Source organism: Cynoglossus semilaevis, chromosome 2 (assembly GCF_000523025.1).
Source record: "Cynoglossus semilaevis isolate Cse_v1.0 chromosome 2, Cse_v1.0, whole genome shotgun sequence".
In the NCBI taxonomy this organism is placed as follows: Eukaryota; Metazoa; Chordata; class Actinopteri; order Pleuronectiformes; family Cynoglossidae; genus Cynoglossus; species Cynoglossus semilaevis.
The window spans coordinates 5183465-5203692 of NC_024308.1; the positions used below are offsets into that span (position 1 = coordinate 5183465).

The window sequence follows — 20228 nt, forward strand, 5'->3', positions numbered from 1 at the left end:
CAAAACATAGTTTCAATAAAAACATAAATTGTGCTCCAAGAGTTAAAACTGAAATTTAAATGATCAGATATTTGTATTTTAATTTGTATAGTATTTTAATAGACCCATTGGGTCCATTACCCAAATATTAACTAACTAATTAAATAACACACAATATTTCTAGGTGACAAAGTGAAGCAGTTAAAAACATTAAAATAAATTAGAAATATTAACTCAAATATGAGTTAAAATAGAAATATTAAATAATTAGAACTCCCTCTCTCCCTGTTCTTACAGATGCCTGTGGTCTGACTGACCCAGCCCATGTGGAGTCCCTGCAGGAGAAGGCCCAGGTGGCACTGACGGAGTACGAGAGGATGCAGTACCCGAACCAGCCACAGCGTTTCGGCCGCTTACTGCTGCGTCTCCCTGCTCTGCGGGCTGTCCCAGCCAACCTCATCTCTCAGCTCTTTTTCATGCGGCTGGTGGGCAAGACGCCCATCGAGACGCTGATCCGCGACATGCAGCTGTCAGGGAGCTCCATCGGCTGGCCATACGCTACGGGGCAGTGAAACAAAAAACAAACAGAGAAACCAGAGTGAGGAGAACTGAGATCAGATGGGAAGATTACGCACAAATACAAACTGAATGTTGTGAACACAAACTGTTCTGAGGTTTCCCTTCATTATCCTCATTGAATTGGTGGTGGTCTCACCAAAGCTGCTCCAGGGAAACAAAAATCTTAGATTTCCTTTACTTTCTGCTCACTTAACAGTTTCCCCTGCCCCTTCATCTGATCTCTCTTTGTCTCATTCTGGACATGAAACAGGGGTTTAATGAGAATGTGGACTCTGACCCGAGGCCACGTGCCTATACTACCTCCTCCTTTATCACCTCTAATGTGACTCAAGTTGGAACACAGGCCTGTATGCTTTTCCGTCTCTTCTGTTTCTAAACACGAAGCCATAGCAGTGCCACTTTTACTGAACGAGCTTTACGTTAGAGACGCGTTTGTTAGTCCTAAAACAGCATGAAGACAAAAGAAAAAAAAAGGCATTGACTTTGGTGTACTCTTTAAAAGCAGCGTTTTCCAAAGTTTTTATACAAAGAATCACTTTAATGGTTAGTGACTCCATATGAATGGAAGTCTGTGGTGAGATGATGTCACTGTTCACTTCATTCTGTTCACTAATTCACCTCTTTGTTTTATTGCTCTATGATGTCAACTTTGTAATGGGGGACAAAAGCATAATATGACAGGAAAGTGCATGTGAATAGACGAGAATCAGAGCATCAACTCAAAGCCTGACAATGTTGTTCTTCCTTGTTCAAAATTTTAAAAATCTTAACTAAAAGACAATGAAAAAGTCAAAATATATAGTAATATGAAAAATGACGTCAAACATGTTGAGTTGAAAACCAAAACATCTGCTCTACTTCTCTTGTTTGCAACAATAATTTGGAACAAAAGAACTCCAATCCAATGCATCTTATGTTCATTCTGTGGCTATTTTTCAAATACTACTACATGACTGAGAAAACTTCAAGACTTGAATATAGAAATAATTACACTAAATGTTCACAAAAACTCTCCTGTCGTCCTTGGAAAACGCAGCTGTGGAGTGTAACTGAGCAGAAAAGGAAATAGTTCAACATATTGATGGTAACACGTCTTAAATACTGGCTGCTGGGTGAATACATGTAAAAAAGGAAGAAAGCAGCAAAGAAAACAAAAAAAATCCCCTGACAGCAAGTGTAAAGCTGCCCCAAGAACTAACATTAACTTTTCTTTCCTCATTTCACACCACGGTAATGTTAACATTGACACTTTCTAAAGAGACATTTGAAGAAACCACGTGATGAAACATACAAATCCATGTCCTTAAATGCTGAAACACGCCTCTGATGCTGTGTACCATGTGACAGTAGGGACAGAGTGAAGCAGGCAGACATTGGCTGGATCCTCAGTCACATCCCTGTGTGACATTATTACCTCATGTTTTATTCATAAAGATTGTATTGTGAACTGTTTGTGTACGAAAGGTAAATATAAAGGGATCAATGTATCTTTTCATTATCAGAACAACCACAATAATATTTCCTTGTGACTTGTCTAACAAAATGATGCCAATGATGTTTTTTGTTTTTTTTTGGAGGTCCGGGGGGTTAAAATGTAAACTTTATTTAGAGGACACATATTGTTTGGAAGATTATTTACAGAAAGGTCTTTGGCTTTTCTGCCCAATCTCTGCACACTTGTTTCTTAATGGTAGGCATAGTTTATTCTGATCCGTTGTTTCCCCCCATGTTTTTGAGCCCTTATCCTGAAGCACGTCAGTTAATGTCGACCATCGGTGCACACATTCAAGGTACTTTTAGGTGTTGGGAGGGTCTGGGGGTGGGGGGGGAGGGGGAGCAAAGGCCATGTTGTTTGTTGGTACTGACATCATAAAGGTCATGGTACTTAAGTTCATGGTTGTTGTGGCCATGGACTGAAGCTCACTTTCTTTCAAAGTACACCGACTGAAAGACGAATTTCACGTGATCACAGTCCCTGGAACTTCCTCAGCGGCGCCGCCTGCTGTCACTCTGTGTTATTTGTTGGAATGTAAACTGTAGTGATTTAACTGTTTAGCTATGCATTTAAAAGGAATTATGTTCATGTGACCATGCCAAAACTTCAAAGAGAAATGCAAGCCATGTCCTTGGGTGGTTATTTTTGCATTGCTGAAAATAAAAGTATGCACAATTCCTGTCTGAGTGACTTCAGTGTTTAAGTAAACAAGGTTTGTGAATGGCAGGTTCAAGAAAAGCCTCTCACTACTGCACTAAAAGTTAATACAATCGAGTGGTCAAAAATTTAGCTGGAGAATGTGAAATTGAAAATGTGATAAAGGTGGCGCACCTCTGATGCTGTACAACATCCTAGTAAAGTAGATAGAGCAGAAAATAATGTACAGCAGGTTAGGGTGATAAGGGATAAGGAGAATGACATGCGGTGGTGATGAAACACTGTCGTAGAGTGCAGATTTGAAAATGAAAGAGTAAAAGAATGAGTGATGAACGATAGAGTAGAGATAGAGAAATAGAAAGTGCAGGATTACTGAGGAGCAATGAGGCAAATTGTGAGGCAGTGGGTGAAGATGACGTACCTGCAGAATCAGCTGGTTCTCTAGAAGGGCAGTCTCAGAAATGGACAACTGGAGCTCACGTCCATGTAGATCTGCTGCTAATTCTGAATCAGGTTTAATTGAGAGAAATAATGGGGGAAAATTATAGGGATAAAGACTTGACATGTTTTGCACCCGTGTGTTATTTACCTTAGCCATAATTGTGACAGAGCTCAATGGAAAATGTGCCTTTTTCCCCTAAAATATTTTATACATGTGACAAAAGTGTGTGTTCACATTAAATAACATAATTGTGATAGTGGTAACAAGTATTATGAACTCAGACGTGCCTTCTTGCCAAAAGAGGGCAATAAAGCTCACCTTGAAAAAACATGGCTTACTCGGTCGTATTGCTCCCTCTACTGGATGCTCACTGCAAATACACACAGTTCCACAAACCGAAATACAAAACAACTTAAACAGATATAAGGAACATTGACGGAAATGTTAATATTTATTACTGCTTTCAATACTTTGTGAGCATTCCCCCATATGGAAGAAAGAATGCTCCTTTAGAACATCAGTAAAAGAAAACGATGATACAAAAATAAATGACTCACAAAACGGTTTGCAAATGAAAACAACGTTATCTGTAAAAACACAAGAGGGCGACAAATTAAAACGGTGTCCAAACAACGTCACAATATACAGTAGATTATAATAATAATAATAAAAAATGAAGATGACAAAAACAACAATTATTTTTTACTGGTGCATAATCAGGGGGAAAATATGTTCAGCTTATAGACAGTGAGAAAAGTGAGATGTCGACATGTTAAATAATACAGTAAAACCATTTTTGCATAGCTAAAACAACAAAGAAAAAAAATCACCATACATCTGAACTATTTAGAGCAAATGTTGAGGAAAAAACTCTACAGTTAATTTGTTCCTGGTGCTCACAATGGACAAAAATCATTTTGCATATGTACAAACATCACATTACGTTTCTTATTGGCCAGGTTTCGCCCTGTTTTTGGTCTCCCTTGTGTTCGTGACAATCAGCAGATGTATAGAGGTTGAGAAATATACAGCTAGTCTTGGCAGATAGCAGTTAACTTTACTGACAGTGACATTGGTTAAAACTGAAGTTCATCTACAGCACAGATAACACCGAGGCCAAAGGGTTAAAAGTTACTGCATACTTTGTGGTAATAATTTGTTTCAAACTGTGGAGCCAACGACTACAACGTCCACAATATTGTTTCTGTTCTTATCAGTGACTAAAACACTGAAACCAAACCAGCAGAATGAAGGAGACGACTCTGAAATGATCCGCCATTAAAATGAAAAACTGTTAAACGATGGCAGCGTTTCCTTTTTTCAAAACAAGTTTAGGTTTTAATTGTTACCATACACTTCATTTTCAGTGCCTGTGTTAAAGTGTGTCATTCCATTTTATGTGTGTGTGTGTGTGTGTGTGTTGCTGTGCAGGTAACTTTGGTGTCAGTCAGCTGTTTCACTGTGGAGTGCGTCCGTGAGTGTTTTCTGAGAGGTGAAGGTTCATGACTGAGCAGGTTCACGAGTGGTTCTTGTCGTAGTTCTTCACCATGCGTTTGATGTGGAACAGTTTGCGTCTCAGCCTGCGACACTCTCTCTTCTTGAACTGGTAGTCTGGTGTCTACAGAACAGAGCGAGCAGACGAGTCATTCAAGAAGAAGAAGAAGAAGAACAGGGAGTCGCTCTGTTTTATGCATCAGTTCTTCCCTAACACTGGACATTGGAAAGTAAAACGTAGACAGGTCTGCTTGGCTTCACAGTTCTCCTGTGTACAAACTTCTAACAACGTCCACATTTTCTTAACATTATGACACAGCATAGATAATATAAATCTTATCATAGCAACTGTATGTGTAGTATAGAAAACTGTTGTGTTTTAAATATACAGAAATGAATGTTTTTACCTGCTTCAGATCCTTTAAACGATTATATTCCTCTGCTACATCCTAAAGAAGAGAAAGAAAACTTCAGTATTTCGTATTATTGAAGGTCAATTATTAAATATTATGTGATGAAAAGTTTTTGATTGTCAATTATTAAATATTATGTGATGAAAAATTAAGTTTTTGATTAATTCAGTCACCAACCAAAACAAATTGCAATTGAAAAAAATCAGGCTTTAAAAATGTGATTACTTGCAAACACTTCATCACAAAGTCTCCAAGGAATCTATTTTTTGACATGACAAAACCAAAGCTCAGACTGTCTCTGCTCAGTATGTCTCACCTGGTATTTATCAGACGTGTCATCCAGTGTGTCCAACTGACGGCTGAGTTTGTTCAGCTGGTCGTTCATGTCGTCCATCTCTGCACACATGCGCTTGTAATTCCTTAGATCAGCATCAAACTCTCTCTTGTAATCTTGACGCTGAACATCAGTTGTTATCTCTGGGTAGGAACTGTAAAAGACAAAGAATATTAATTAAAAAATAAAACACAGAAAGACATAATACATGTGCATTAGTCATTTATAACACTGAGAAATCTCTTCTTGACTTTTACTGCAGCACTGTTTTAATATACATTTATATTTTTAAAAACGACATCCTGCAACTTCCAGGAGTAACTCAGGGTCAGGTGACTCGTCAAGGTTACCGTGTTAAGGTTAACAGTTTACTTTCTTTTTAAGTAGATTAAAATGAAGGAAGAATTTGTGAATTTTAGGTAGATTGCTGTCAATCAATTTTCACTGGAGAAAAGACACTCCTTTTATTCATTCACACATCTTCTATTGCTTAACCTTTTTCAGGCCAATCCCAGCAGCCACCAGAGGAGGGCGGGGCACACACTAGACAAATCATCACTCCATCACAGGGCCACATTTACACCTTGGGGTGATTTACACTGAACAATGAACTTAACTAACTCACATACACAGGAAACTCCACAGTACAACCACCGTCCACTCTGCCACCGCGCACTTATTCTATTTACTATGTAAATCAAATGTAGTCTATTTATATGCATCAGATTTAGTGTGTGGAGCAGATATTTTTACTGTTCTACGTTATGTATGTTGGACTTTTGACCCAATTCTCTGGTTATCCCCCCCTAGAGTCTCCGTGGACTGGCATGCTTCGGAGGATTATTGTCTCTGCGGGACTGAAGTGGAAATGCTCCGACTGAAGGGTTTTCCTTCAGTTATTGTCAAAACTAAAACAACTGCAGTTTTCCTTGAAATGTAATCAATCTCGTGAGTTTGACTTTGTGAGATTACACTCTTATTCAACCCAGTGAATTTAGGTCTGGTCCTGAGGGAGCCCAAGTATTGGTTTGTAATCTACGGTCTCTATGTCTAATCCAGAGACACAGCGGTCCAGCCGTGTCCACTTCTCACCTCTCCCACTCCTCTGTGTCCAGCTCGTTGCCCGTCTCTCCTCCCGTGGTGTACTCCGTCTCGTACTGAGACTCATCAAAGTCGGGGTTGCGCCTGCGTCTCTTGCCCCTGTTTGCAGAAGGTTTTCTGCCGCCGCTCGTCTCCTCCGAGAGACTGGAGCTGGTTCTTCCTCTGTGGGAATGGGCCTCCGAAGGTCTGCTGATGGTCCTCTCTGAGTATCTGGAGGGCACAGCAAGTCCAAGTTTGAACAGTTAGTTTGTAGTGAGTACAAAGAGGACTGGTCCAGGTCCACACTCCCAACTCTACCACAAATAAACCAGTGTTGGTGATTCGAACAAATCAGAAAAGATTAAACCACTTTCTGAAAATATGCCATCTCTAAGAGTCTTCACCTAATTGTGTGGATTGAGTTGTTCCAAATTAAGCTTCCGTTTTATTATGAACTTTTACCGTCAAGAGATCATTTTTACTTTTACCCCTGTAATAAGCAAAAAAGGCCAAGTGCGATTTGCTTCTAAGAAAATTATGTAATAATGGACAGCGACCAAAAACAATTATTTACTGATAAGCCTCAGACAGAGGTCATATATCATACCATAAGACAAACACCTCGACGAACACCACCTTGTTGTTGTTCCTACCCTACTATTTGGAGTCCAAGTAGAGGGCTCCAAGTGACCGGGAATCAGGCACAGCTTTTTAATAATAAGAGAGGGGCAGCCCCAGGTTTAGAGATTAAGGGATTTGTGGAGAAATCCACCTCCACTGAAGCAGATATTAGAAGTTCATACAGAAAACACAGGCACAATGTCAGAAGCAGAGGATGTGACCGGCAAACTTTTTCCACTTGATGATTAAACACCAGCTTTTCGAGCTGAGAGAGAGGACCGGCGAACACAAATAATAAAAAAAAGCTAGCCTGTGCTTCTGTACGTACTGACCTTCTGACAGTGTTTTTAACACTGGATAAAGCTGTTTTTGAAATGGTAACAAAGAGCAGAGTGCTTTAAACACACAGACTGAAGTGTGCTAGGGCAACAATAACAAGGTGCTTCAGAAATCTTGTGAAGAAAATCAAACACCAAAGTCAAAAACATCAAGGTTGTTTTCAGCCTTCACAGAGAAATTCACAGATAAAAAACGTGAATGAAGTGGCAGTTGAAATGACGAAGGCTCAAAGGTCTCGGACAAATTGTGCATAGACTGTATACTGCCTGTGTATGTGCGTGTATATGTACTGCACGTGTGTGTGTGTCACATGTTTGAACGGTGGTGTCATTTTTCCTTTACTGTTAACAGGTTCAAATGGTGTTGTACAAATATGAATATAAAGTTTGTGCTGTCAAATAATACGACTAATCTCTATGTAGTTTTGGATGATGGAAATTAATCACGATTATTTATGAATAATCAAATTAAGTCAACATTTCTCAACGTGGTTTTCCTGTGTTTTTCTAAAAAGGAAATAGAAATAACAGCAGGTTTATGTTAAGTTACGTTCTATTTCAAATTGATTTCAGATTGATGCATTTCTTTAACCAAAAACACAACTATAAAATTTAAAAAACCTGATTTGGGTTTTTGCTGCCAGTACAGTGATCAAACACACACACATCTGTCTTTGCCACTGCTGAGAACATTGACCCACTTCCTGTGTTAAGGTCAGTAGGAACAGCACACGCTCAACTCTCCTTTAACAAATATTTGATCATATGTGAATATGAATCAGAGTAAAGTGTAAAAGTTTCTGTGAATAAGCGTGTCACCCACTCGTTGTCGTAGGGTTCGTCCTTGTAGACGCTGCTGTTGGTCTTGTGAGGCGGGAAGGAGAGGACACTGTTGGCCGAGGAATTGAGCAGCCCCGCTCCCTTCTCGGACACCAGCAGAGTCGGGGCGTCCTGCACACTGCGGTTTTCCTCCACATTGTTCACCTACAGCAAGAAGGAGAGAATACAAACAGAGACACTGAGAGACACACCAATGGCAGGACACGACACACAATCCTTTGTCTCACATCCTGTTGAACTTCTCTGGTCTTTCTCCTATTTCCGTAGAAAGTGACTTGACAAGAGAAGAAAAAGCTTTGTCTTTGGCAGCAGGGAAGAGTTTTATTAATGCTTAGACTAAGTTAGACGGACCAGTGAGGCGTGTAATTGGTCAGCAGGTTGAGTCCTGCAGTGAAATGTAGGTTATCTGATGATTCACAGAGTAGAAGAAAAGGGAATAATTGAAAGTAAACAAAGGAAAACCTTGGAAACTAATGATTTGAATATCAGTGAACTGTTCTGGTTTAATGTGTAATCTATTTAGATGTGATTTATGTACCTTTTTGCTGCTTCAATTTTGTGAAATCATTCATCTTAAGCGCATTTTTGTGGCATACAAACGCTTGTTTTTGTGACTTCCTGTTGTAACACACCTGCAGCGGATGTTTTCTTTCTTTCTGACTTTAAACAAAAAACTAATCCCAACCTTTCCTGTGAGGTCGGAAGGCCAACATGAAGGTGTTCCTGACAATGAAGTCCTCATGGGGTGGTCACTCATTCTTCCAGTAAATTCATCAATCATTGCCTTTAACCAAACATCTACACAATGTAAAACTGTGGCTTGTTTCTTTTGTTTCGTCACCTGGTTCAGTGTTGTCTGAAACAGTTTCTGGTGTAATGATCTTAATGGTGGGATGAAGATTTAATCAATTTATTTGTTATAATCCAAACAGATAAAGCAGATTTCACTGGACTTCACAAAATAATGCTAAAAAGTAGAAAAGCTGTTTTAAAAAGATGACGTTTTAATCTGCACGTCAGTAAAGATCCTCACCCGCGGAATTCATTCCCTCTAAGGGGAGAAAGTCGTTTTGTTTTGTCGTTTATATATAAATATATATATAAAAAAATTAAATCCTAACTCAACAGATCCATTAATTTAGTCTGTGTTTCAGTTTTTAAGACCAGGAGAAGTCTTTTCAGTTGACTCCACTCCTCATAGCTGTTTTAAAGCAGCATCAGTTCTGAACATTGTGAGGCCAACACAACACAGAGCGTTGGGTGGAGTGTTTGGTTGAACTTCAGGAGAAGCAGCAGGAGAATATTGGTTCATGTAAGAATGTCAAAAATGCTGAGTCTGGGTGTGCTGCACAGCAACTGTTGTGCACGCATAGACGGCGAGAATGTTTCAGATGTGAAACAGGGAAGTGACAGGAAAAAGGATGCAGAAACGAATCAGGAATATGGAAGGGAAGACAGCTAGATCAAACATGGACATAAGAAGTAAATGATGATAATATGATTAATGAGCAGTTTGAAGGACATGCATTCATTTACACTGTATTAGATCAGGTGCATGTACACATTTCTGTGTAGTGTGACAAAACTGAAACCTGACGGAGGACCAGTGTAAATATGTCTTGTGTGTTCTATACTGTTGTCATGTTTCTTGGTGTCGTTGTCTTTGTTTTCTCATCCATTAGTTGCCTCACATTCACGATTTACTGTGAGACAAGTTGAAAAAATATTTTAAAAATAATGCAGGACGATGACCAGAGGTCAGCCCAGATTAAATGATGTGATTTTCATGTCATGTCATTTTTTTTAAATTCAGGTTTCATTACAGAAAACCTTTTTGGAATGTAGGGAGAAAGAAAATCTCTTCTGATACAAAATAAATAAATGAAGGACATATTTTGTGAGCAAGTAAATACCTCACCTGGGTGTTCACCTCTGAAAAACATCTGCAGAATTAAAGTTTTGCAAACAGAGAGGAATCATATATTTGTACTGTTATAGGCAGCGCAGAAAGCGCAAGGTTAATGTATGTCATGTTTATTTTTGCTCAGATAAACACTGGATGTCCCTGCATCTAACCAGAACCCAACTCTGATGACCTCATACGGCAGACACAATAGATCCTTCCATGCCATAAGTGAGCTGAATAAGACCAGTGTGTGAGGTCATCAGAGCGAGCCAGGCCTGGGCAGTAGCAGTGGGGTCTGAGACCGACCCCTGTCTGAGCAGAGACTGTCACAGGACATGATTCACTGTGTGGCACAGATTCAGGTAATTTCAAAAATAAGAACAGAACGATAGCTGATAAGTGGAAACATATACAACTATGACACACTTTTGGCTGACCTGTTTTTAAATCCAGTTGATAATCAGGAGACCTGTGTTTCCCCATCTAAAGTCCATACAGCAGATATACATTTAATGGGGCGAGATTTTCAAACCACAAAAGTCAGGTTGCCCACAGGTTTTGGTCATTACCCAATAACATTTGGACCAAAACATAACCAGTAATTTTAGTCCATTCTGAGTTTCATTATTAGTTGCTAAAGTGCTGCTTTAACAGTATAACTAAACTGTTAACACCACGAGACACACAAGTGACACATTATGGTCTGCATGTTGCTAGGCTACAGAGAAAGTGGCATTCATGGCCTGTTCTACTGTAGAAATTCCAAATTCCACTCCAACTGTGATTCTCTCCACATTCTCAAATGACCAGACTGGGCCACTCTGAGGTTGTGTCTAGGATGCATTTGTGGCCCGCGAGCCACTATTTGAATAGACAAGCCATACATTGTATATGCATCACCTACAGTCAGACGACATTAGGTATCATTAGGTAGCCTGTGTTATTTTTAGAGCCGCCGTAGGATTAACTCAGGGCTTGTGTAGTCTAGTCACGACGGCCTCTGTGTGTACTGTATGATGGCATGTAATTACCCTTACTAGACTCTTCACATTGATCAGCATTACAGCACGTCTGTTCTACTGGTCTATTCTCAGAAAGAGAAGTGACTCACGTTGTACAGTACGTGTACAAGAGAACAATCAAGATTAGATAGTTTTTACTATTTGATCTGTGACTGCACAATATCTGAACATAGTCACTGGGAAGAAAAACTGTTCGACCTCAGATAAGACACTTTTAAGGCCAATGCTTCATTCAAACAATTCAAACAGCTACTGGATATCTTATGGATAATAATTAAAACACAAACTTTTCTTGTCAAGTTGCTGTTATTCATTACATGAAACAGGCAACATTTACAAACAGGTCAATAATCAGCCTCCATCTGAGCTGCTTGTGCTTGTGCGCTGAGTGTTGTTGACTTTTAAAAACCTGCAGGCAGACTCTCTAAAACCCACCTGACTGTGTCCTATCTTCCCAGGTGGTTAATGATTACTCAGAGTGAAACCAGGATGGCAGGAGGTGAGCAAACAAAACCCTGACCTGCTATCAGCTCTGACCCTGAACAAAGTGACTCAGTCACAGGAACCACACTCACAACAGTGCGAGTGTTTCTATTACAGTCCTATAAAATGATAACAAAAAGAGCTACATGAGGCGCTCCTTTTGGACTTTCAGCTCATGAAGACCAGTGATGAAAACGTGGTGACAGTGTGGTGTCACCTGGTCTATGACCTAACAAGGTCTGCATCTACATCAGTGGTGAGCTGGAATTTCGAAATAGAACACAGACAAACCCAACCCAACAATGAGATTCAGCAAGACTAACTTTAGCTCTTCGCTGAGTCTGTTTCACCACAACAGACACAACCTGTCTTTAGAAGTGATGACTTCTAAAGTGAGCTGCTACGTTTTTGAAAAACAACTGACTAAAAACATGGACATTCTCAGATTTTTTTTTAAAAAAAAAAAAACAAAGTGAATGGGTTAAATAACAAAACTGATTTAAACAAAGTGAATGAGTTAAATAACAAAGCTGATAGTTTGATTTTGCATCAAAAATTATATAAATATTTAATGATTTAATCCTGATCCTGCTTTTACTTGAGAGCACTCCCTGCATACAAATGCATTTTAACCCCATAAATTCAATGTTAAAGACCCCGCCTTATTGTTCTTACCCATTCCTCTACATCACGACCCTCAGAGGCCTTCCCTCCGACGAGAGGCTCCTCCCAGTAAATATTTGGCTTCCCATAGCGCCAGATCTTTCCTCTGGTTTTGAATGCAAAGAAAGCTGCTACACCCAGAGCGATTACTACCAGGAATCCACACGCCATGGCAATGCCCTGAAAGAAGAACATAGAAAAAAGAAAATCAGGAATAAAGGTTGAAGAGTTCTCAAGTAAGTTGGGATAACATGAACACGATTACTGTATAAAGTTGATTCCAAAGGAGGAAATAAACATTTCACAACTTGTTGTCCACTCTACTGGAAGTGCAGGTGTTTAAAGACAGAACTAATAATGTGTATTTTCACCATCCACAGTACACACCTCCTGTGGGTCCACAAAGCAGTAATGGTAGAGGTACTGGTTGTAAATGGGGAAACCTCCCACTCCTCCCATCTGTGAGTAAGTGGTTTGGTACAGATTCTGGCACATCATGAGCATGGGGTTGTACATCATACTGGAGGAGCCCTGAGCCATGGGGTTCACTCCAACTATGTAGACAATGTTGATGATGCCCTGAGAGAGAAGCACATTAAGAACATGTATTATTTATATCATTGGTGACTATGATTAATAACATTAGTTCAGTCTATGTTTCAGTCTTGACTAGATAAACATTTATATCCATTTAGAGTAAAATTATTTCTATGTAATATTATACTTTCATAGTAATCACTTCTTGTGGTTACTATGACAGTGTACCATTTACTAAATGTAACGATGTAACAAACACAACAATAATACTGAATAAGAATGTACTGGGAGCAGATGGAGCAACTGCTTCTGGTTGTTTTTGAAAGATTTATCAAATAATAATCTGCTGTGTGAGTGGGAAGAACTGAACAAGTTGAACTCCAGGGTCTAAACCATGTCCACATGCGTCTTTAATCACATTTTCACATTAATGTTTATGGGTTTGGAAAGCAGGCGCGTTTAAATACCACTCACATCAGAGCAGGGTGGGACTGTAACAGACGCAGTATTATCAGTGCAAGATACCTCAATGGCATTTTATGTAAAGGGCCATTTCCACAAATTCAACAAGTTACACAATTAATAAGTTTGAAGTTCCTGAAAGACACAGCAGTGAGACATAAAACTGCTGATTATCTGTTACACTTTGAGGCACGAAGTGAATGGTTTACAGTCAGACACGGTTGTTTACCAGTCAGTTAAGGTGGTGAATGTGTACTGTCAGCTCAAACAGGCAGTTTTTTTATGAGGTGAGATTTTTTTTTTTAATCAAGCTGCAAAAACTCATCTTTCACTAGCGATCTGTATCTGGCAATATGACATGTATCATTATACAGGAGCCACAATATTATATATTGCGATATACTGCGATACTATAGGAATATAGGAGCTTAACATTGGGTTACGAAAATTGAAACAGATCTGCATTTGTATTCACTAGAGATGAAATAAAAGGAAAATAAAATGAACCAACACCATCGAAACTTGAATGTTAACAAACCAAAAAGTAATCATTTTAATCATAACCTTTCCCATATTAATAACCTGTAATGAAAGAACCAAGACTGGACAAAAGAAAGAGATATGGCTGAAGTTTACCTGCAGGAGTCCCACGATGATGCAGGTTATCAGGACAGCAAGGAAGAACTTCCTACTTCGGAACATTGGCGATTTGGAGAAGCTGGAGATGAAGAACCCCAGTGATACCACAAAGTTGATGGCAGCCATGGCGATCATGGCAGTTTTGGCTGAGTAAGGTGAGACGTAGGAGCCATAGTAGTTGCCATTGCCGTAGCCTCCGTAGCCTCCGTAGCCTCCATATCCTGAGCCGTAGCTGCCTCCTGAATATCCACCGCCGTAGCCTAGCCCAGAGCCGTAGTAACCCCCTCCTGCTCCGTATCCATACTGCATGTCCCACATCAGTGTGGAGGCCACACATGCAAATATGGCCACACACAGCACAACCACCGTCACCATCATGGCCTTGATGATGCCTGGAGGTGAGAGCCATTTGTAAAAGTGCTGAGGTTTGTCCTCGATGTAGTAAGATCCAGGCGCAGGTGGATAGGCGTTGTAGTCGCTCTGAGGGCCGTGGAAGCTGCCTGGAGCGCCGTAGCTTTTGTTGGATGGCGAGGAGAAAGGAGGGCTGTAAACAGGCGGACTGTCGTAGTGCTGCTTCTCAAACATTCCTGAAAACATCTTGGTAACTGGAAAAAAAAAACAATACAATAAAAAAAGATGTTTTTTTAAATTAAAATAAAACAGGAGAGAGAAAAGTGTGCAGTGCACAGCTATGAAGAACCGCCTGACTCTGTGAGCAACACCGATGTGAGTAATAATTCTACGTGCAGAGATATGGAAGAGTTAGGCGTGACCATCTTTTGTAACTAGGCAGTGCAACTCCACGTTGTAAATGTTTTACCATTTCCAAGACGATTTGATTTATGAAGATACAACTCAGGCTTGTTTGTGCAATTCTCTGCTTTTGTCAGGTTGAGTCAATCAGCGTGGATAGGGTTTATCACCTGACACGTCACACCTGCTTAATGTAAAGAGGAAACACACAGGCATTGAAGGAATGACCTTCGCTTTGAGGTCTGTGAGTCAGTAAAATCCAAATCGCTGTGGAGATGTCAGTACCAGGACGGAGAGCGCGGCCAAACAACAATACTTTCTCTTTTGCCTCCTGACAGGCTGGAGGAGTGTCTCTGCAGTCTGAACAGACCGACTGTGGACTTTTAACATCCCTCCCTACAGCTACAAATTCTGTTTACTTTCTGTCACATATCTCACAGAGGAGATTGGCGAGCCCACAGCACATACACGTTAACAATGCTCATTCTTCTACACAGAGCTCTTCAGGGAGAAGGTTGCTAAAACTGGAAAGAAATGCAATGAGAACAGGAAAGAGTTGCAAGGGTGAAAAGAAGTAGAAAGATAAAGTGTTCTTCTCTGCAGAGCTCTGTCAATTACAGCATCGGACTGACATTAAATTTACCATTTCGTTGGAACATCAGGTGTCAGGTTCATCAAGTGATGTTGTGTGTGCAAAGTGTGTTTCATGTGCAAAAACATTCCTCTAAAATAGGAATGAGCTCTTGACCATTGCATTGGAAATATGTGAGAGATTACATCATAGCCATTGATGCAGTTTCCTGTAGCAGGGGAAGCAGCGTCCTATGACATGTCCTGTACATCCACACTAACACAACAATAAATACATAGAATAACTCACTTTGGTGCTGCTGGTGTTAACTACTTTAATAATTATACTGTTCTTTAAAAAAAAGGTCTGGAAAAAAAGAGATTGTATGCATATCAACTGCACTTTTCACCTTTACAATTAGTCATTTTGTGAGATCACTGCCAAAGTGTCTGACCTATCAGAAGCAAACAGTCGGAGAGACAGTCAGTCACTGGCACTGCCCACTGGTCTACAGTCCTGGGTCATAATTCTCTGTTCTTTATAGGACTCTGGCACACAGAGCAACAGGGGTCTGGCCTCACAGCCTCCACAGAAACACCTCCCATAACTCTCTCCACCGTTGCCCCTCATTCTTCACCCCTACTTCACTGCGCCCCCTTCATCTTCTCCCCCTTTCTCCCACAACTTCTTGTCTTTGTTTTGGAAGCAGGAGGGTCAAAAGGCAGGGTTGCTTGTCACAGAAACACTGTTTCCATGGAGCTAAGGGGAGGGGAAAAAATTAGAGAAAGAGAAAAAAATTGGAGCACTGTCCAGTGAGGATCAAACAACAGCTCCTCTGTGCTGCAGCTGAGCAGAGAGAGAGGAGAAAAGGGAGGACAGGTGGAGGGGTATCAGGTGTCCTTTACCGCTGATCCACAGCCTTTCCCAAAAGTCACTGGGTCTCAGTTTGTTTACGATTACATTGTTAGGTTTATGGCAGACCGGCAGGAAACAATCTGAGAGTGGAAGGCTTTCTGTGCAATGAAATTCCAATAAGGAAGTTCTACTTACAAAAGGTCACTACACTGTAAAACACCCAGAATTTCCTGATCATAACATTTAGAGCCCAATCTTTTCTGATAAATATTACAGTATAATAATAATAACCTCAGATTAGATTAACAAGCAACCTGGATCCAAAGCTTAGTGTAATGAAATGAACACAGTGTGTGTGCATTTTGTTGAGATCTGTTACAACGTCACATCCATTCATCCATCAGTCACACACTGTACCTACTGTAGCAGGGATTCTTAAAAACAACAATGAGAGTAGTACTACTGGCAGTGATTGTAGTAGTATTAGTTGTAATGGCATTAGCACTTTTCTTTAAAAAGCCACAGTAGTAGTAGTAGTAGTAGCAGTAATTGTAGTAGTATTAGCAGTAGTAGTAGAAGCAGTATTAGAAGTTACAATACTATAGCAGTAGTAGAAGTATAATTAGTAGTAGCAGCAATAATTGTAGTAGTAGTAGTAGTAATAGTAGTAGTAGTACTAGCACTGAGTTGACAAGTCAGAAGCGTGCTGAGAGCCCAGTGTTTGGTCCACAGTCACAGGTCAGGTGACACACCCACCAGCCACAGTCTCAGTTCAACTACAACACAGAGACTCTATCATCTGCTGCTGATAAAGGAATTCCAGTCATACAGTCACATGTCTCACATCTGTCAAAAACAATTAAGCTCCAGCCTTATGTAGACAGAGAGCCTCTTGCAGCCTGCCACAGAATAATCTTCAGAGAAACAAAATCAAATTTAAAAAAAGAAAACATTTCATTCAATATAAACCCACTAGTAAAAGTGAAGTGCTGTGAAAAACTTTTCTTTTTGAGAGTTGTTCAGATGTTTAGGAAGGGAAATGCCAACAGGTGAAAAAACAGCCCTGTATGGGGCAATAGTCATTAAAAATATCTACACCCAATAAAACGTCCTCTATCTGGAAGTTAAACGCACTGATGTCACAACCCATGTGACCATGCTACTTGTAAATAAACTAGCTGTCAACCAAAGACGGTGCTCCTCACATTTACCAAAGATCATAACTTACATAACACTTTTTTAAAAGTGCAATTTTGAAATGTATAAATTAGCTTCATATTCTAGCATGGGAAAAAATGTAAATCACTGAGCAAGGGAGGAAACAGAATCACAGAGACTCATTAATAATTTTTTATATCTTTAAAAATCTCTCTGTGTCTATTTTACTGGTAATTCTTGTGTTAAGAGATGGAGTTTGACATTTATTTGAGGCAAGAATTTTGCTGCTGAGTTTTTAAATGCTGACTTTTATATCAAAAGAGACTTGAACATTGGAATAGTACATGTTTAGATCATTGTGTCCTTAATATTTTAATACACAAAACAGGGACAAGCTTTTTGTTTTTATAAAAACAAAACCCAAATTTTACATACAATATGAATAATTCACAATGACCTTGTAATTGAATTTCATTGCGCATATAACACACATATGTATATATACATATATATTTAGAGACTCATATATACAAAACATAATTATGGCTATATAATATATATAGTTTATTCAGAAGCCTCGAATTTGATCAGCATAGTCACGGTTGAGTATTTAATCGGTATTTTTATATTACTGTTTTTCTCCTTACTTTTTCAAATGACAAGTCTGACTTTCTGGGCATTTTTATGAGAGTTTGTCACTGATATACAGTATAAAGGCTGGGGAAACAGTACACAAACAGCGCTAACACTTGAGTTCGTCAGACACATTCCACCTGTTTTTAAAAACGGACCGTTATTAACACACCGGTGTCTTGGAGAGAATGGAAAAGTCAATAAGACGTTTCGAGTCATTGTGAATTATTTTACTTTGTTATTAAATACAGCACAATCACCCAACGTCGGCTTCTTACCTGAGATTCACTGAGTCGAATCAAAGTCGTTAAGTCTGGTTGGCGTCGGTTTCCTGAGAAAACTTCTCCTTCGCGGTGAACGAAGACCTTTTGAAGCGGTGAGAAACAAATATAACGTCCTGCAGAAATGTAACCTGATTTAATATAAATCTTACTCTTCAAGAAACAAAATTAAAATTATTTGTCTTCTTCAACTGTCCAGTCCCAGGCAGAGACAGAGACAACGGTGTCCGCTCAAACTGAAGCCTTACAACAAGTGCTTTGTCCCGCCTGAGCATATGGGATAGAGCTGCATTACGAGGTACCGGCCGCCGGAGGGCAACATAGTTCATATTTACCGTTAGGTAAACGTAGTCGTCGTCCGGTGTTCAGCCAACTATGTCAGATTTAATTTGTTTAAGGCAATAAATACGAGGACTTGAGGCAGTGAAAAGTACTATGCTGATTGTTAACTTTCAGATCGGGTAAATTAATCGTTGTTTACCGTCTGTTACTAGAGTTTAGACTAAAAAAAATAGTAACAACAAAGTTCAATTAGTAACAATGGTCTTAAAATAATAGTATTCAGGAAGCTTCGATTATTTTTCTCTAAATACAGAAATAATTAATTAAAAAATACAGAATTACAGTGTAGAAACGGAGGCAAGCGAACTACCATATCATAACCATAATGATTTAACAGAGTTCTCAAATTATTGTTATTTCAAGTGCCAGTTGTTTGTAATACATGGTGGGTTACCTAAAACATAAACTATAATGATAATATATTTTTTATATATAATTTGGTTAAAACCAAGTAGACTCCCGGTCAATAGGTTAATTCCTCGTGGGTCTAGGAGCAGCGACATAGTAGATAGTCTAAAAACGTTTTGGTCACTGTGCCAATCATTTTCGATCATATTATACCTACGGTTTAAAGGATTTGCTCAGACTGGACAAGCTGAAAAATACAAAGCAGAGTGAACGAATATAATTTGGTCAGATGATTATAAAGGTATTGAGGAGAAAGAAACACACCACCAGGCCAAAGAACCCCATAACAACAGTGAAACATAAAGGTCAGAGTAGGGTGTCTAAACTCTGTAGTGCTTCCTTAACCTGAAATCGTGAGGGTGAAGAAAAGTTTCAGAGGGTATAGCAGTAAATGAAAAACACAGTCTGAAACTATTCAACTGGTTTCAGTTGAAAAATGACTGTAACCATGCTGAAATGTGTTGATAAAAGCCTCTGTGTTGTGGAAAGGACATTTCTTAACATGCAGAGAGATAAATTATCACCTACCAGAGCTGGGGCTCCACAACCTCATGCCATGATTACCACAGACTGTGGGGCAAAACAGTGATAAACAACAAAACAATGACACAAATTTATGACGACAAAAATGAAATGTTCTTCTTCAGGGAATCTTTGAATCCTTACTGTGATCTTCCTCTTTTCCACATTCTGCAGCTCCATCTTGTCAGATGCAGTACTGTAAAGGAGTTATAGTCAAGTGTATGCATTCATAAAAAAGGGAGTTATAGTCAAGTGTATGCATTCATCAAAAAAACAGGCATGGTTGTTCACAGCTACTGTAGTATAATATCATTTAGAGATTCAATTTCCTTTAAATTTGCTTTTGCACCTACAAAAAGGTTCCTTTGTCAATTGTAATCATTTATATATTAACCATTAAAAACAGAGCTCACCGTTGACCCACAGTGTAACCCCACCCTTACACTGAACCCATCGGTCAATCTGACCACACAACTTACCATACCTGTCTCGCCCTCCCCACACGTCTGTAATTTCAAGACATTATTAAACATTTAAATGTATAATGTAATATATGGTCACAGACATTATGATCTCCAACAGGCTGATGAAGCGCTGGAAGAACTGAAGTTAGATGAACACAGTACTGAGCAGCAAACACACCTGACACCAACATTAAAAAAAAAAAAACTTGTCCAAAATTTGTTTTTTTAAAAACGTAAACTTAACATGTTCATGACTT

The 20228-nt window shown here is 39.4% G+C and overlaps 2 protein-coding genes across 2 annotated transcripts in view; one reads left to right on the forward strand and one right to left on the reverse strand.

Annotated features, from left to right (window-relative positions):
* nr2f6b (nuclear receptor subfamily 2, group F, member 6b) overlaps nucleotides 1–2740 on the forward strand; it is a 13169-nt gene extending 10429 nt beyond the window's left edge. The window contains exon 5 of the mRNA XM_008332532.3: nucleotides 277–2740. Within this exon, the coding sequence (XP_008330754.1) occupies nucleotides 277–551 (275 nt within the window). The 3' untranslated portion in view covers nucleotides 552–2740. The remainder of the gene's footprint in view (nucleotides 1–276) is intronic.
* An 835-nt stretch (nucleotides 2741–3575) lies between these two features.
* LOC103394989 (occludin) lies at nucleotides 3576–18508 on the reverse strand. Its single transcript, XM_008332513.3, has 9 exons — nucleotides 18233–18508; nucleotides 13982–14589; nucleotides 12734–12925; nucleotides 12359–12526; nucleotides 8256–8416; nucleotides 6486–6704; nucleotides 5376–5547; nucleotides 5054–5095; nucleotides 3576–4770 (listed from the first exon to the last, which is right to left on the reverse strand). Exons 2-9 carry the CDS (start codon nucleotides 14579–14581, stop codon nucleotides 4669–4671), a joined length of 1656 nt encoding a protein of 551 aa, XP_008330735.1. The 5' UTR covers nucleotides 14582–14589; nucleotides 18233–18508; the 3' UTR covers nucleotides 3576–4668.
* Between the last annotated feature and the right edge of the window lie 1720 nt (nucleotides 18509–20228).

Bases quoted from the DNA above. Each gene is read 5' to 3' on its own strand.
- LOC103394989 (XM_008332513.3), bottom strand. From the start codon at position 14,581: ATGTTTTCAGGAATGTTTGAGAAGCAGCACTACGACAGTCCGCCTGTT. The intron at 8,417-12,358 runs GTAAGAACAATA...TTCTTGCTGTAG, and splicing joins GTCGTGATGTAGAGGAATGG to GTGAACAATGTGGAGGAAAA. The intron at 6,705-8,255 runs GTGGGTGACACG...TGTGCCCTCCAG, and splicing joins GACGAACCCTACGACAACGA to ATACTCAGAGAGGACCATCA.